Source organism: Aythya marila, assembly GCF_965140915.1.
Source record: "Aythya marila genome assembly, chromosome: 15".
Classification (NCBI taxonomy): Eukaryota; Metazoa; Chordata; class Aves; order Anseriformes; family Anatidae; genus Aythya; species Aythya marila.
The window spans coordinates 9,332,170-9,350,117 of NC_139056.1; the positions used below are offsets into that span (position 1 = coordinate 9,332,170).

A 17,948-nucleotide genomic window follows, 5' to 3' on the forward strand; every position below is an offset into this window, starting at 1 on the left:
CCAGCTGTGTTTGGTTTGTACAGCTCACTGTCTTTGTGCTACGACTGTCTGCTTTGCAGGCAGGAGTCAGAAGTATGCAAGGATCTCTTTCTGGTGGTGTCGCAAGCAGACTGAGTTGTGAGATATGCAAAAGAGGAGTAAGCACAGCGAAGGAGTTAATGCCCCACTTTCACATACATAATAGGGCACTTAGATGTGGACACTGTACCCAGCAGAATTAAACTTGATCACACTTGGTCGAGGTCTAATTTTGACCAAGTAAAATCAGTCTAGGAAAACTTGGTTGGCAGACAGAAGCAGTATGTAATTTAAGAAGGACAAACCCATTTATCTCTTTGTCCCCAGCATTTCTATGAGCAGGAAAATTAATTATTTTGAGCATCAAATATCATTTAAACTAGCTATCTTTTAGATGCTTTATCTTATTACACTGCATTTAGTTTATTTTGTTATTTTAAAAATCAAGACCTTGTAGTTAAACTTGTCTGACACTTGGTAGGTTTAGACCTTTATATAATGTATCCTCTTTCCCTAAGTGAAACGAACTTCATCACAGGACATTATTAAATTGGAATGGTGAACTCTGTTTGGGACATGTATTAGTCTGGGCATAATTTATTGATGTATTTGCACATTTAATGTCAAAATGTAATAGTATATCTTTTTATGTTTATGTGTACTTTTTTAATTTCCAAAAGGATCATTTTATGAACTTTGTATATGGTAATGTATGTAATATGGCAGTCATTGACATGCAGAGTATAATAAGCTTGGTGGCCCGATGACATAGTTTTCACGACACGTTTTCATACCAAATGAATGCTAGTGCATTCTTGAGTATAATAGGAGGTATCTGAATTTCTGTGACAGTTATAGTTCACTGTCTATAAGAGTACTCTTCTGGCTCACTGTAACAGTCCGTGTGTTCCTAAAAACAGAAGTAAAATGGTGAACTATCTTTTCTCATGGTGTCTATAATTGGTTCTGTATGGGGAAACTTAAGATTTGGATTTGCATCTGCTCTGAATTTGTCTGCTTGTGCTTTGTTTAAAAAGAAAGTTTATTTTCTTTAAAAGGTGCATGTCATGACTTCTGAACAATATAGAAACAAATATTTAAGCATCTGAATGGAAAAATAGTTATTCAGAAAACATTGCCAATTTTAATTTTCAAAAAATTACTATTTTATACAATGGATAAATTATTTTTTAAACTGTGATACCTCAACAACTTCTTTTAAAAACATTCATGTACCTTCTGTTAGGTTTGGATGTTTTTTTATTGAAATGGAAACTACAAAAAAAGTGATTTTTTTTTAAGTATGCAGAAAATACTGAAATAACTTAATATTTGGTTTAGAAATTAGAACTTTTTTTTTTTTTAACTGAATGACCTTATATAGTTCTTCCTGTTGAATTGGTTCTGTTTTTTACAGTTTGATTGTGGTATTTTTATAGGTTACATTTATCTTGCATTTTTCTTGAACAGGTGTCTTTGGAAGCAGGAATGCTGCAGCCATTATGTATGGGACAATTTTACTCAGCCCCTGCAGCTGATACTGTTGTCCAACAGTTGCTTCCCAGTCCCGAGGCAGCCCCCCTTCCAGAACCACCTGATCCAAAAATGTGTAAGTAGGAGTGCATCATCTTGAACTCTGCTGTGAATATTTTTCTTGCATTTGACAAGGATTTGTCATTTGTTGTGCTGAAAGTGTTAACAGCTATAAAACCTTTTCTGAAATGGAATTGCACTGGGCTGTATGCAGGGAGCCGGCTTGAGCTCTTTGTCAGTGGAAGAAAACCCAAATGAGATGGTGCACATTTGAAATCTGTAACAGTGTCTAGCTGTTAAGGTAGTTCTACTCTCTTCTGATAAACTGACTTTTTATTTGGCCACTTAAATGAGTGAAAGACAAACGTTTCTGCCTCTAAATTAATAATGAAAAACTAGCATCAATAGACTAAACAGGTAATTAAATCTGAAAACTGCTTTCAAAATATCTTTGCCCAATTGATTACAAACCAGACATAACTGATTTGAGTGGAAACAACTCTAAAGTTTCGTTCTTCCATTTTTAACAATTTCTATATATATTTTTATCAAATTATGAAGTAGTGATGTTACTTTTATTATGCATTTTAGCCCTACATTTGTCTTTTTTTTTCCTTCACCTTTTTCCATCACTTTCTCATTCTGTTTCATCTCTTCCATTCATTCTTGCCCATTAGGAATTCCTGTTGCTACGCAGAAGCAGTGTTACCCTCAGGTTTTGTATATGTAGTGTCCTTCCAATTGTGAACATTTTCTCGCAGTATATGAACCAATTAAAAATATGAAGTAGAGAAAGAAATTCAATGTTTCGTGTATTGCCAGAAGAGGAAACTTGCATGACTTAATCTTTACTGCACACACTAAAACCTGAGTACTTACTGAATGGCAGGCGGTCTGGCTATAAATTGAGGACAATGCTTAGGCCAGTAAGCCAACTCTGCCTCTCTGAGATCCTAGCAGGTTCTATTTTGTTTCTGAGAGGATGGCTCATACTGCTTTCTACAGGGTCATGCTCTCTGTTCCCTCAGGCCCAGTAAACTTCAGTTCCTCACCTGTGGTATTTTCATTTTAAGGGACAGATTTAAACCAGTTTATAAGTTGATGGTGAAAGGTCTTGTTAGGGAAGATGGGAATGTGGGGAAAAGCTGAGAAAGAAACATAGCCTGAGTCTCTTGGGAAGTGTTTAACTATTAGCCTGCATGTCGCACATGTACAATAGCACTGCTGATTTTTGTTTTGTTTTGTTTTGGTTGTTTTTGTGATGCCAGCTGTAGCTGCCTTCTTTTGCATGGAACTCAGTGATGCCAATGTGCATGAGCACTTAGGAAACATGGCAAGTAGACCTCGGTGTAAGAGCAGTGCAGTCATATGAGAGATGCCAACCTAGACAGACCTTTCACTGTGGCAAAATTGGGTATATGGAGAAATGTTCAAATTTCTGAAGGATCTGGGTAGGAAGTAGTTATGAGAAAGAAGTCACAGCACCACTAAAATACAACCTTTTTTCCCTCTGTCTAGAAAGTGAATTTTACAACCAACTGTATTACTGCAGATTGCAAAGGGCATGAGTAGAGATACCCAGAGAGGTTTACATGTAGCTGTAATGGCACTGAGTTTAGCATAGGCTCATTTACTTTTCTTCCTGTCGGGGTAAATTAGTCTGCATTGCTCCTCATTTTCTATGCTAAGCTGCTTCTGACATCTGAGTTTACTCATTTAAAACTAGTCTGACATCTCTGAGGCATGCTGTAGTTTGAAGTGTTAATGTACCTTTGGTTTGAAATTTGCTCAAGTTTATGTGTTTTTGGCTGAAGGAAAGGGAAGACAGATCTGTGGCTGTATCTAAACTGAAAGAATCTGTGCTTAGTTCAAGCTGCAATGGTATTGATAAAATGACTGATACTTGATTTATGCTATCTGATGTTTGTCTTTTTGTGATATCCGAGTGCTTCCCTGTAAGTGAAAGCTGTGCTGTTTTGCTCAGGTTCTCCTCGAGAATACTTAGAGTATTACATCTTTCCAGTGCTCTTACCCGGACTGGCTGAACTTCTACATCAAGCAAAGAAGGAAAAGTGTTTTGAGGTTAGTTCTTAGTTTTCAGTTCAGATCAATGTCAGGAAGTCACAGCCTTTTATTTCACAGTCTGTATTTCTTTATTTAGTCTTTTACAAGAAAACCGATGACAATAATATGAAATAACATATCAAGAGTTGTTTCGGATCTTGCTAGCCTGGAATGTTCTTTTGTCTGGTAATTTAGAACACATTGCATACTCACCACACTTGGTCATTATGCATCTAATTCTCCTTAAATATTCAGTTACATCTAGCATAAGTAGTGTGATAATCCAGACAAACAGGCTTCCTTTCAGACTTGTACATGTCACTCATATGAGAGTGATGTAAAGAACTTGAATTTTACTTAACTGAGTAATGAAATGAACTCTGTTATTTTTTCTGGTCTAACATCCTAGGATAGGTGTATTTTCTATTTTAGCTTTATAATTCTATATAAATTCTATTTAAGTGGAAAGCAGAGCATCATTAATGAGCTTATACGAATTGTACTTACAAAAAAATCGTAATCTTCTGTATGTATTTACAAATTTGTTTGTGTGTGTGTGTGTAAACATATCTAGAGACATTCTTAATTATATGTTGGGAATGTGTAAAAATACATGAGAACTGATACAAGATAAAGCTCACTGTATCAGCATAGCTTAACTCAGTGATAGATTAGGAACTGGTAGTTGTGGGGTTTGCATCATTTCAACTATTTTCTCTAACTGGAAGTATTTTTTTTTTTTCTATTTGTTTCCTACTTTCTGTTTGTCATGAACACTTTTAATTGTAAGGCTTTGCTCCTCTATGTTTTTATGCCTGCAACTGAATCTCTTCTTACTTGCTTCATAATATAAAGAGCAATTAACATAATTGACAATGAAAGTATCTTCCTTTTTGTACATGATGCATATCTGAGGAAAACAGTCTGTGCTGTTTGGGTTATAGATCAAAATGAAAGCTATGTGAGGATGATTTTGTGTGGGTTACTAATCATCTTAGGTCTCAGTCTACCTCCGCTCCAACCACTGGCATATTCCTGTTACAGGCTTACATATATATGGCAATAGACATCATGGAAAAATTACTTGTAAAAATTACATATGTACAGTTTGACACTGACTTACATGTGCTTGGCACAGCAAAAAAGTCACAAGTTCACTTACCAAAATTCACTTAACCGTGCTTGAATGAACACCTCAAACTTGCATTTCAAATCCAATTCTATATTTTTAATAAAAGTATGTTATTTCCATTTTTGCTTAGCCTTCACAAGATTTGTGTCTATAACTGATTGGTTTATAGATGATTGTATATCTATTTATAATTTGTGATAGTACAGGTGAAATAGGGAAGCGGTTCACCTACATGCCATTATGACATGACATCTCTGTACATTATTCCTGCCATCACACTTATGTTATCTGGCCTAGAACAGATTTGATTGAACATATATATTATTCATTACACTTTTAATGAAATTTATATTGATTTTATTTTATTATTTTTTTTTAAGGAAGCAGATCTCCTTTAACAAAAAGGGAAGTCTTAAAGCTGGCTTAAAATACTGTCCTAAAGAGATCTTATGAATTTTGGAAAGTAATAAACTTAATACACTTAATACAAAGTTTGAGAATTCTTAGAAATACTTCAGTTTTCAAACTCAGCACAAATTTGTCTGTACTTTGTCTGTTTTTAATCAGAGATATTTTGCAGAGGTTCAGTGGTCTATAGGTTAGAAAGTATCTGTTCTCAAAATAGATTTTTGTACATTTCTGTGTTGCTTTATAGTAAACTAAGAATAAAAAGCAAATGTGAAGTTTCTGATATCTAGATGCTTCATAAAAAATAGCACAGTTTATCAAAAAGACACTGACTGATTTTTGTTTTAATTTGGAGAAATGTCCTGCTCTCGGTGAAGGAAGTTTAGGAAAGCAAGTTTATGTCCGATGATCATTTTCAGCCATGACATCATTTCCTCCTCCTTTTGAACAATAACTAGTAAAACAATAGCTCTTGATGCTTACCATATAACTCAATATTTGTGTTCTTTTCCATTACTGTCCAGGTATTTGTACTGAGACACTCTTTTTCCTTATCTGACTTAAATGGGTAATTTCTAAGTATACTGTTATTTCATAATAAGTGTGTTGTTCTATATGAATTTGAAGAAAAGACCATGCCATACCTTGCATTAAAATGGAACAGATTTTTAGGATCAACAGCAGAGCCCTTAGACACCCTGGAGAAAGTTAAGGACAGGGAGAGGGGTTCTTGTGATAAACACAGCAGAAAATATCTATGAAAATAGGAAGAGAGCAAAGAGTAGAAAGAATCATGGAATTAATGAGACAACAGCAGAGGTAAATGATGAATTGTCATTAAGGTAACTGATATCATAAAGGATGAGATCAGAATACTGTATTTGAATTTTGGCTAGACAAAAGTCATTAAAGACCCTTTACAAAGGGCAGCTCCAATAGAATAAACCAGTGGAAGATAAATGGAAGGAACAGTGGAAGAAAGGGAGGGACAGTAGAAATGACTGCGGTCAGTGTGGCACAGGGCTGGAGGAAGAGAGAGAATTCTGAGGGAGAATGAAGAATGTTTTTTATGAGAGGAACTAAAGGCCTTCATGTTTTGAAGGTGAATGAAGAAGAATGAGAAGGGAATGAGAAACGAAGTAGCAGAGCTGTTTAGAAATTGAAACTGGGGTAAGGCAGATTGCATCAGGGGACCAGCTGAGGAATTCAAGGAAGAGATCAGAACAGAGATACCCATGCCTGGGAAAGAAGAATTATAGAATCAGAAGAGAAAGTCGGGAAAGGAAAAGGAAAGGGTTATGCTGAAAATAGTCATTTGTGTAGGAAAGAAATCTTTCAAGATCTTATTTGGAAAGTGACCTAGCAACTTAAACATTTAATTTAAAATAGGCTTTTTTTTTTTTTTTCTTACCATGTCGTGCAAAAATCTAGAAAAACTATCAGCTTCCAGATATATTTGCAGACTTCAAACTAACGTCAATACGAGAACGGTCAGCAGAAGCTTCATTTTTAAGTTAGGAGTGAAAGAGACCTATTAGGTTGTCCAGTGTATTCCCATGCTGAATTGTGTGGTTTTTGTTTTTGTTTTTTTTTTTTTTTCCTACCATAATTTCTCCTTTGCTTTATCCTATCTGCTGTCAAATGTCTCTGGGGGAAAGACTATTTTCTTAAATCTCTGCTCTCATGAGACTTAAGTAATGCATTCATTTTTCAAAATTAAAACTGATCGATGTTTAACATTTTTATTATCATAACTTTGATGTTTCATTCTGGTTGGCAATTGCAGAAAGAGGTTGCTGTAGCAGACTCTGTAATCATAGAATCATTTAGGTTGGAAAAGACCTATAAGATCATCTAGTCCAACCTTTAACCTATCATATGGAATATGTTTTATTTTATAGTATGTTAGATCAGGGATAGTAAATGGAAGAAGATCTTTTGATAACTTTTCAATCTCCTGATCCTTGATCACCAATGTTTCTGTATGATTATTACAAAACAAGTCATACTTAAGCTGAAAAATGAAAAATAAATTCTAATTATAATTAGTTCACAAAGACATCTGCAGGTTAACAATGCACATTGTGCAGATATTTCCTGTGTTTATCCTGATTCACGTAGCATAGGAGGAATGTGTCAAAGACAGGTCAATTTATATCATTTTTTCCTTCTATAAATGTTCACTGCTGTGCAACTAAAGATTTAATTGACTGACAAAGTGAACTGTTTCCTGGCAAAAAAATAACAAAAGAAAAAATGTTCAGATTGAATTCTTCCCTGATAAGCTCACTGAATCTGACAAGAATAAAATGAATTTGTTTCCTTTGATAACTGTTTTGACAACACTGCTCTGATTGCTGCAAATTTATTGCAAAGGAAAAACAATTTGCTTAAAACAGATTAAATTAAAACTGCTAGATTAAATTGAATTTTGTTGTCAAAGTATAGAGTTTATTCTCTGAAAGAATTCACTGAGTAATTGGACCCAGTTTAGTACTGTAATTGAGAATAGCTGTATGAGAATGATCAGACACTGTTGTTTTCAGCTTCTGTTCAAGTAAAAAATGTAAATTTATCATCTAAAATAAGCTGTAGAAATCTTTCCAGTGAAGGTGTTGGTCTCTTAAAGCTTAGGTGCTTGGCTTCCAGGAACAGTGCCTGGTATTATCCTGACAAGTGTGAAAATTCATTAGGGAGATGTGTGTTTCCACACAGCCAAGCACTGTAATGGAGCTCTGTATGAACCCTGAAGGTTTTTTTTTTTTGTCATGAAAGAGATCATAAAGACACATGGGGTGCAGGACTGATAGCTGTGTTGTCATGTTCAAAGCAGTTTTCTTTCTTTTCTGTGGATGCCCAAGTGTATGTCTACCTATGATAAGATTCACCTTGGAAAGTAGATGCATTCTGGGGAATTATCTAGGGCTGCCAAACAGTCTAACTGTATTCCTCGCTATTGTCATCCCCTAGTTACGTGACTACCCCATGTCCTTCACCATGCAGTCTGCACCTTGTGTAATGTTTCGCATCCACTCACCTGTGGCTGGAATTTAACAGTGACCATCAATTTATGCCATGTGCTAGTATCCCAAACCATGAAGCTATATAGAGCACTTCTTTTCTGCCTCTGTTTACATCTCCCAGATTTTTTTACTTCATACTCATGCAGCACAGGGAGTGACATGTATGATGAAGGTAATACATAGAGTCAAGTCATCCTTCATGCATTAAATCTCTGATTACGTAGTTATTCTACTTTTCTTAGCAAGTGGTAGTATTTCCATCATTTCTTACATTTATTCAAAGCTCCAACCTCTTTCATGCTATCTAGCAGTATCACAAATGCATTTGACCAGGTTGAATTGTTTTCCTAAAAAGTAATAATTGCAGTTGAGTCCCCCATCTGACAGGGTAAGGGTTACCTTCTGGGTAGGGATAACCTTTCTCTTTGCTAAACGGCTTTATTTTGATAAAGCACTCAATGCCTCTCTTCAGCAGGGGCTAAGTATTCACTGTCAGGTTGTGTATGTCCATAACACATCTTGTGTAAGAGTGGTCTGGAAGAAACTAGATAAATTCTGTTATTCTGACCAGCAGTCTAGGTTGTGTTTTCTGTATCGTGGCTACTCTGGTTTCTGAAATGCTGAATAAGCACCTGTAGTCATTTGTACACTTAATCTGCAAGGATGTAATGCAGAGAGGAAACCTCTAAGAAAAGAAAGGCTATAATCAATTCTGTATTGATCAAAATTCATGCTTTGAATTTTGAACTCAAGAAGTATTTTATAGCATGTAGTGCAGTCCAGATAAATAGGGCCTGGCTGCGTGACTCGCTAAGGATACCTAACTGCAAAGCATTTTGCCAAATTCCCCTTAGTGGTGAAGATATCTCCGAAGTGGGAACAAAGGGCACTATCATTTTGCTCCAAGACTCCAGACTTTGAATTTTTTTTGCCTGATTGCAGTGTGTACAGTGTCTGTGATTGTTGTTGCATGTGCTTGATTTGTGCCTTCTTTTCCGGACTACCCAGTGGATGATTTTGTCTGAGCAGCCATATAATACGCTGGGGGGGTGTCTAAGTATGCACAATGCGTTCAAGCTGGTTCCATGCAAGAGGAAACAATATTCATTGGTGTTCTTTCTAAGCCTTGGAATCTTATGAAGTATTTTAAGTATGATAACAGAGCTTTGAACAGAATGGCAAGTAATTTACAACAGATTTTCATATATGAGTTCTGTTAATTTCTTTGCAATGAGATTGCCACTAAGAAAGATTGCCCTTCAGAGATATTTGTTATAGCTATACTGCAGCAAATATCAAGATAGTATATGTAAAATTTTCTCACTCATTTTTTAACTTGGCTTGAAAGCATTCCACAAAAGGTCTAAAATTTTGGCTGAGCCACTGGCTGTTGGCAGTAGCAATATTAAAGTAGACAGAGTAATGTACTGTATATTTTATTTAATAAAAGCAGTCAATTTAGCTTCTGTTCCTCTCCACTAGTAAAAACATGTGACCAATCCAAAGATAATAAATAATTTGAAACTATCTTCTGTCTTTAGAGAAAAAGGACGAAATTTATTGCCTGTGATTTCCTAACAGAGTGGTTATACAAGTAAGTTGATCATGGCTTTTACTATTAATTATGCCCAGTGATTCAAATACATTAATTTACAAATTGAATAGCTGCAATTTAAACTAAGTTGTTTTCTATTTTTTTTTTTTCATTATCAGCCACAACCCAAAGAGGAAAGATGAGTCATTCACAGAATTCTTTTCCATTCCTTTTGTTAACAACTGGCTAAAGAACCAGTAAGTTATTGCAGTATTCAGAGTAACCTTTTATCTTTTTATTCTTTTCCTTCAGTTATTACAAAAAAGTAATAGAGCTTCAATGCATTATAATTTTCCCCTCTGAATGCCCATTCTTGTGTGCAGCAGAGAACTATGTGATGCTTTCTAACTTTGCCATGCATTAGTTGCAAGGTATTTTGTATCGGCATTGTTCTCAGATAAATTGGTTTAGAATTCTTAAACATTTTAATTGTTGCAGAGTGTGGGACATTTGAATAGCCTGGTAGTATTATGAATATATTTCTCTTAAGGAACAAAGCAATGTTTTCAGTGTTGCTGTGGAAATATTTGAGGATACGTAGTCTAGAAGTTCTTTCCCTAGCTGTAAGTAGCAGTTTTGAAAATACCTGTAATAATCCTTGGCATTAGAATGCATTTATGCTGATATTTATGACTTTGCATTTGAGAAATGAACATTTCTTTTGGCAGTCTCAGTCTTAGGTTCCTCATTATTACTGTAGAACCAAGCGACACATCAGTTTTGAGAAAATGTTACTGTCCTTGAGGTTACAGTTTGTTTTCAATCTAGCTGTTGTATGAGAAAAGAGAAGTAATATGCTACAGTGAGAGAATAAAAAAAAAAAATGAAGGTTAGATTTGGAAGAACTTTTCTGTTAGAAAACTTAATTGGAGACTAGATTGGTGGTTGGTTAAAACTTAGAGATGAGCATCTTTGCAGGCATGTTTGTTTTGTTATGCTACTTACGTGGAAATTGAGCTTTCTTGAACTTCTGTCATGTGAAATTTAGAGTAAAATCCTTTGGAGAAGCTTTAAGCTTTGAGTCAGAGTAAAGCTCATTGGCATTTACTGGTCTTTGGAGACAAATTGGTGATTAAGACACAGTTACTTTGGCTGTCTTAGAGGTAGTCATGTAGTTAAAGCTGTGTAGGAAGCTTCTGAGCTTCTTTCTGTGATGACCCAGTTCATCTCAACTCTGTTACGTTCAGGTACCTGCTGCTACATCGTACTGCCCAGCCAGTGTTGTTCAAACCTACCATTGATGGGACTCTTGTAATAGTTTCATTCTCTAAATCACTTGGCCTTGCCAACAAAATTCCTGTTTAATGCAGTAGGGTTGTCCTACTCAATTCTTATGCATACTGAGGAGCCATTGGACAGTAAGGCAATTCTGATACCATCGAATTGTGAGGGTGGACATCTGTACCTAAGATAACAAAGATCAGTTTTACAAACATTTCCTCTTGGAAGTAAAGGTGACCTAAGTTGTTCCCTGCTCTCTCCTGTTCTTCAGCATGCTTCTAGCCAGCCTAATATCACCCTGTTGGGGAAGATGCTTGGTTATTCTGATCAGGGACTTCCCCTGAGCTAGAAATGCCTCTGCCAAAATATAAGGGGTTTGTATAGCTATTTAAATTGTAGATTGTTTCTCCAGTCTGGTTCACCTGGGAGCCAGGCAGGCCTTTGCATTGGCACAAATGAAAGATTAAAATGAAGGGCTTGGGGCAAGGTGAAGAGAACAAATGAGCTGGTAAGATATAGAGGTGGTGGCAGGAACTGCTTAAGTCAGCTTTGCCAGCAAGAGAAATACACTGTGGAATCACAGCCTGAATGACTCATAGCTTCTGTTCGGACTTGGGCTCCTGAATAACGTAGTGACGGATCCACAAGGACACTGAAGAGTCAGAGTCCTATTTAAATTGATACACACTTGATCTGAAATCCTCTAAACAATTAGGCCTTTAAAAATAATTTATTAAAAATCAACTTTTTGTGAACACATTAAAATTACAGATTTCTCAACAAGTATTGCTTATAAAGTAATCATTATTAGAGCAAACTGAAAGATTGCAATATTAAATGGGAATGAGAATTTATTATTATGTCCTGGATATGACATTTAAAATGTAATTGAATCTGTACATTTTATTGTCACTTCCATTTTTAACTGTAGTACAGGTTTTATGTTTTAATAGGATCAGAATATATGTAACAGAATATGCTAAAAATTGTTGGTCAGGTTTTCATGGGAAACTTCCTTATTCCAACCTTTTAGATGGTATATTAAAGAAACAGAAGAAAAAGGTGTTGCTACAGGTTTAAGGAGTAAACTCTTCTGTTGATTTTTTAGTTACATGTCTAAATTTGAAAAGCATAATGGAAGGTCTATTAAAGAGGAACACATTTCTAAACCGTATTAAAATAGGGTTTATGATTGTGAAGCTGTCTTCATGCTTAAAAAGATATAAAAAATAAAACAAAAAAAAAGAAGGTTAAATATTTCTTCTGCAGAGATCCAGCTTTTTTAATATATTCCACACTTGAGTATGACTTTTTTTTGGCTCTCTTCCAGTGCCTCCAGTTTTTTCTTTGATGTTAATTTTTTTAAGAATAGTCAAAGCCACAGTCTTAAGAGCCTCACTCCCCATATGATGTGTTTCTAAATGAGATCTTGCAGCCTACTTTTTCTTTAAAAGGAGAGCCAAACACTGCATCAGCTTCCAGAATTTTGAATGCAAACATTGTAGCTTCAAAAGCTGGTTGCTGTAGGTGAAGAAGTTGGTAAAATTACTTCAAATTTGTTTCCAGCTTTAGTATTTACAATAATTGCTATGACATCATTAGATAAAAGCCTTAGTATAGTTACCTTGTCTTCCGCTGTGCCCTGTATAGTACCAACAGCACTGACAAAATGTTATATCCCGTGGGAATCCTTGATTACTGAAGCAGATTTCAAAAGCAGGAGAGGGAGCAGCTTCAACGCTGACTGGTAATCTACGTTTCAATTCCAGAAGAGCACAAAGCATTTGTATTGTCTTAAAGATACTTTAAGACAACACAATTTGTGTTGTCTAAAGCTGTACCTTTTAGAAGACAGAAAGCTGTAGTTTTAACAGGCAACTAACAAAAGTTTTTGGAAACTTACTAGCATACATACTGATGTCCCTGTCCTACATTCAAGACCAATGATATAGTCAAATAAATAAATCTAATTAAAGTCTTGGATGTTTTTGCACTCCTTCTTTAAACATGCTAATGAGGAACACAGTTGCCTTTTGTCAGTATTTGCCAGTGGTGTTTCTGGTTGAATAGCAGTGAAGCTCAATCACAAGTAACCAGACTGTATATACTGAACCAGGGAGAAGGAAAGAGCTTGACCTGTGTTTATGCCCTGATCCTACTTCATCTTTGCTTTTCTACCATAGATAGGCTGAGATTTTGAGCATCACAGGAGTATCATTAGCCAACCCTCTTGAGTCTATTTAATGGAAGAAATAGGTAGAAAACAATTTTAAATAAAAATGTTCCACTGCTCTGAAAAATACTGGCATTATAAATGTCTGCTGTCACATGGATTTAATAATATGACAGTATCATTCAAGTTCATCTTCTAAGTTACGTTCAGTGAAGGAAAATGGTGTATGGATCTGGGTTAGTAATAACTGTGTGTATTTTTCTGGCTGTTGCAGATTAGTCTTTGCTTATATTACAGGGATTATAGGAACTGAAGAAGCCTTTTATAAATAAACATTTGTTTGCAAAAGCTGATTTATCTGCATTTCCTCATTTTCTGTATAAAGATATTTACCTGATACTCAGTTCAGAAGGTCACATTTCCTGGTTTAATATCTGTGTATACTGAAACAAATGTGCAAATATAGAGCAAATAAATTTATCATTGCTTTAATAAAGTGGCCAGATTATATTTATTTACTTATTTATAAATGGTTACTAAATATGAAGTAGTGGCTTTTTGCCAAATATCTGCATATGAATTTATACGCATTGATTTTTTTTTTCTCCCCTTCATCCATTCCCAGTATTCTAATTAGACAAAGCGTGCTGGTCTCAGCTGCCTTTACAGTTGACTTCATTGTCAGTTCTCAGATGGCCAATTGGGGTAATTTTGCATGGGTGACTGATTTCTTTCTTTCCATAACATGCCCATTTTCTACAGGCTTTGCTTTTTGCACACTTGTATTTCACTGGTCTATGTCTAAGTTAGCCTTTTTTAGTATAGATTTCATTTGCGTGATGTTTTCTCTTTATTTTTCTCTTAATAATTTGATCTTTACCTTTTTAGTGTAATTAGCAGCATCTTTACTTATTATAATAGAAAAATCCAACAGATATGTCTGTATGGATTTTATTCTTTGTGGATCTAAGCAAAGAATTGAATTCTTCCACGTTACTGGAATGTCAAATTAATGAAGGATAAAAATTTTTGATTTAAAAACAGTGTTTTGGAAAATTGCATTGTCAGAACTTCTGTCACAAAGTTTATATATAAAATATTTATATTGCATAATGGTGTTTTATGAGGCTGAGGTTTTATGGCTACAAATCCTGATGCAGCACCATAACTTGCCTTAATTTACGTAAAGATTGTCAAAATGGCAATGAGAAAATTGAAACTGTATTAGTGGTTTGTGATGTCTTCCTAATGTTGCTGTTAGAGCACTAATTAGAGACTATTGATGCTACTGTTCATTGTTCATGTTTATAGGATATGAGGTCTGATTTAAAGTATACAAACATAAATGGAAAATTCTCCACTGACATCAGTGGACTTTGGAACGGGTCTATGTTTGGTTTCCTTCAGTCCAGTGCTGCACTCTTAAAGAAAGCATAAATATTTGTCCCACAAAGGAGAGAATTGAGGCAACAAAGGGAGAGCTGAGTTTTATCATTAAAATGGATAAGTTCTGCACGTGTAGAGAGCATATTAAGGGGGAAGAAAGCCACTATAGTTTTCAGACAGAAACTAAGACAAAAGATACTTCTTGTGTTATTATTTTGGCTTCTTGCTGTGCTTTCTCTTCTTCTTCTTCTTTTGTTGTTCTCTTGTATTCTTGTTACCATTCACCTGTTCTACCTCATTCTCTGTTATATGACCCTGCGTCCTTACTTACCAAATGTCTCATGTTAGTTCCATACCATATTTTCTTTTTACTACATCTTTCCTTCATTATAAATAGGTAGATAACTATATCAATAGTTTGTGTTAACAGATGCATACATATTATCATTATGACCACTTTGATAATATTTCTGAATGTATTTTTATAGTTTTATTGTACTGCAATATTTTGGGGACAGTAACAGTTTATTTCTAAATGCCAATAACTTATCTAGATTTATTTTTTTTTTTTTTGCTACTACAGTTACGAATGATAATGGATGCACAAAATTGTCCCCATTCTAAAGTCTTTATGTAGAAGTAGGTAATAACCTGAATGAAACTGCATGGAGTAGATATTTTTTCCTAAATGCTTTGTGGTGAAAGGAAAGCAGGACTAAACTCTTGGGTTTTCCAGCACTGTGAATATGGAGGTGTGGAAGGGGTTGAATATATCTAGCTGACACTAATGTATTTTACATTAGATTTATTCATCCTTTTATGTTATCAAAAACCATAAGATTAATCAAGTCTGAAGTTTGCATATTTTTTCTTTTGGTGATAGCAATTAAACAGATGATTTAAAAGTGAAATGTTTGTTTCTTCACAATCTATTGCCTTTATGTTTGAGGGTTTTCAAAGTAAAAAAGCATGAGCCAGCAAAGCTGTGGAAGATTCAGAGAATAGAAGCAGGCAAAAGGGGTCAAAATATTGTGTGTTTTTATTTTTTTATTCTTCATTTAGCTATTGACAGCATCAAGGAACTGTTACTTGGAGAAGGTGATAGAGAAGAGTTCAGACAGTTAGCAGGAGTCACACTTCAAAACGTCTGCTCATTTGCACTTCCTTTCTTCAGAAAGTTAAATTGGGTTATGCCCACATTCACAGTCCTTCAGAAATATGCCCTTCATATAATGCACAAAAATGTTTTCTTAATGAGGATTTTTTTTTTCTTCAAATGTTTTCTCTAATTATAGTGTGTTTAGATTACTGCAAAAGAAAACCAGTGGTTAGTGTTTTCTTTCTGACTGTCAAATGGTTGCGTTAATACTAATAATGTTAAGAGAGGTCTCAGTTCACACTCAATTTGGCCTGTGGAAATGTTCCAGGAGTATTTTTATCAAGTGTCTGTAGGAATCTTTCCCTGGAAACTTGTGAGGTTCATGCAGTGATACCGTAATATGTGGTTAATATATCTAATTGCTTTTAAATACCAGGTCAGATAAATCAGTATTTCAGTCTCACTTTCTGTCAGCAGTAGTCTTCCTGCTTTTTGGGTAGATATTACATACTTAATAGTATGTATAAGAAGAGATTCTATAGACCTTTTTTTTTAAAAAAAAACATTTATAGATTTTTTTTTTTGACTATAATATTTCTAGATTCTCTGAGTGGGAATAAGAAATACTGGAAATTTAAAAGAAATCTACTTTGACAAATTTACAGAGAAAATCTTTTGATTGTTTAGGCCAACAATCAAAAGTACTTTCCAAATCTAATACTTTATCAGAATCCTTTTTTAAAAGTTAAGCAGATCACCATGGTCATTTATTTGACTGTCTTGTATTTCTTCCTATTCTTTGGTCTGTTCTTTTGTCTTTTAGATTATGAATTCTGTAGTGACTCTGTCATTGCATGTGTTCATACATGATATAAATATTCAAGAACAATAACCATCACAGTCAAATTAAAGGTGGAGTGGTTTGGGCTGTCATCTTGAAACTTCCAGGCCTCCAGAGGGCCTGATGCTTGTTATGAAGGGTTACTTCATTATTTCAAGAGACTAGCTTTCTGAAAAGAGAGAAAACCCTCATCATTTATTGACTGCACCTGGGTACTTCACTGTCACCTGCACTCCATCCTGTCACAGGTACTGGCGCTCTGTAGCTAGCACAGTGGTCTTGCAGGCACCTTGCTGCAAGACTGGTGGTTTGATTTGGAGGTTTTCTGTTACTGTTAGGAAATGGATTGGGGAAAAAGAAAAAAAAAAAAAAAAGAGCAATTACAAAATCCTGAATTACACATGGTGATTTTTTCCTTGATTATTATTATTATTATTTTTATTTCCTTTTCAAGGAAGGAGTTAGACCTATCTGTAGGACAGATGGGAGATTAGTGACAACTGAGGTTTTTGGACTTAGCTGCACAACCATACTGACTGTATACAGAGTCCATCAGTGTGACTGTGAGCCTGCTCCTGTTTGCTGACAAAAAGGTGCAGGTTCCTTGTCTGTTTTGCTGACAAGAAAATGGAGGTTCTTCCCCCTCCTTGCAAGTTCATTGAGAAACCCAGATTCTCTCCAGGAGGAGATGAGACACACATAGAATCATAGAATTTCATGAGTTGGAAGGGACCCACAAGTCCAACTCCTGTCTCCACACAGGGCCACCTCAAAATCAGACCCTATGTCTGAGTGCGTTGTCCAAATGCTCCTTGACCTCTGTCAGGCTTGGTGCCATGACCACTGCCCTGGGCAGCTGTCCTAGTGCCTGATCATTCACTGGGTGCAGAACCTTTCCCTAACCCCCAGCCTGACCCTCCCCTGTCCCAGCTCCGTGCCGTTCCCTCAGGTCCTGTCGCTGTCCCCAGAGAGCAGAGCTCAGCCCCTGCCCCTCAGCTCCCCTCGTGAGGGAGCTGCAGGCCGCCATGAGGCCTACCCTTGGCCTGCTCTGGGTTGAGCAAACCAAGGGACTTTATAACTCTAGTGTTGCTCTAACAGCAATTGTCTGTCAGTTATGCCACAGAGCCAGTATACTTGTTTCTTGTTACCATGTTTTAACAGGAAAGGAACTAATATGGTTAGTCCATCTTCATGGTTGTTTTTTTTTGACTGTAGTCTGCCCAGGATAAGATAATTTTTATGGATACTTCGTGCCTTCAGTAAGAACGTCTTTCAGTACCTCATACATCTATTTAATGAAAGCCTTTTTTGTTTCTTCTGGGTGCTAAATTCTACCTGCATAATGTACTGTAATTAGTAAGTATCGCACATAATCAGGATCTGTAAAATCTTGATTGCTCAGAAAGCAAGAAACACATTTATTGGCATTTAACTGTCCTCTGGTCAGTGCCTGCTT

General features: G+C 35.6%; 1 protein-coding gene across 2 annotated transcripts in view; it reads left to right on the forward strand.

Annotated features, from left to right (window-relative positions):
- The window catches only part of IQCK (IQ motif containing K), a 56,158-nt gene that overhangs the window by 2,560 nt on the left and 35,650 nt on the right, over positions 1-17,948 (forward strand). For both annotated transcript variants that reach the window (XM_082772853.1, XM_082772854.1), the window contains 4 exons: positions 1,489-1,627; positions 3,536-3,633; positions 9,720-9,772; positions 9,892-9,969. In XM_082772853.1, coding sequence (XP_082628979.1) covers positions 1,489-1,627; positions 3,536-3,633; positions 9,720-9,772; positions 9,892-9,969 — 368 coding nt within the window. The remainder of the gene's footprint in view (positions 1-1,488; positions 1,628-3,535; positions 3,634-9,719; positions 9,773-9,891; positions 9,970-17,948) is intronic.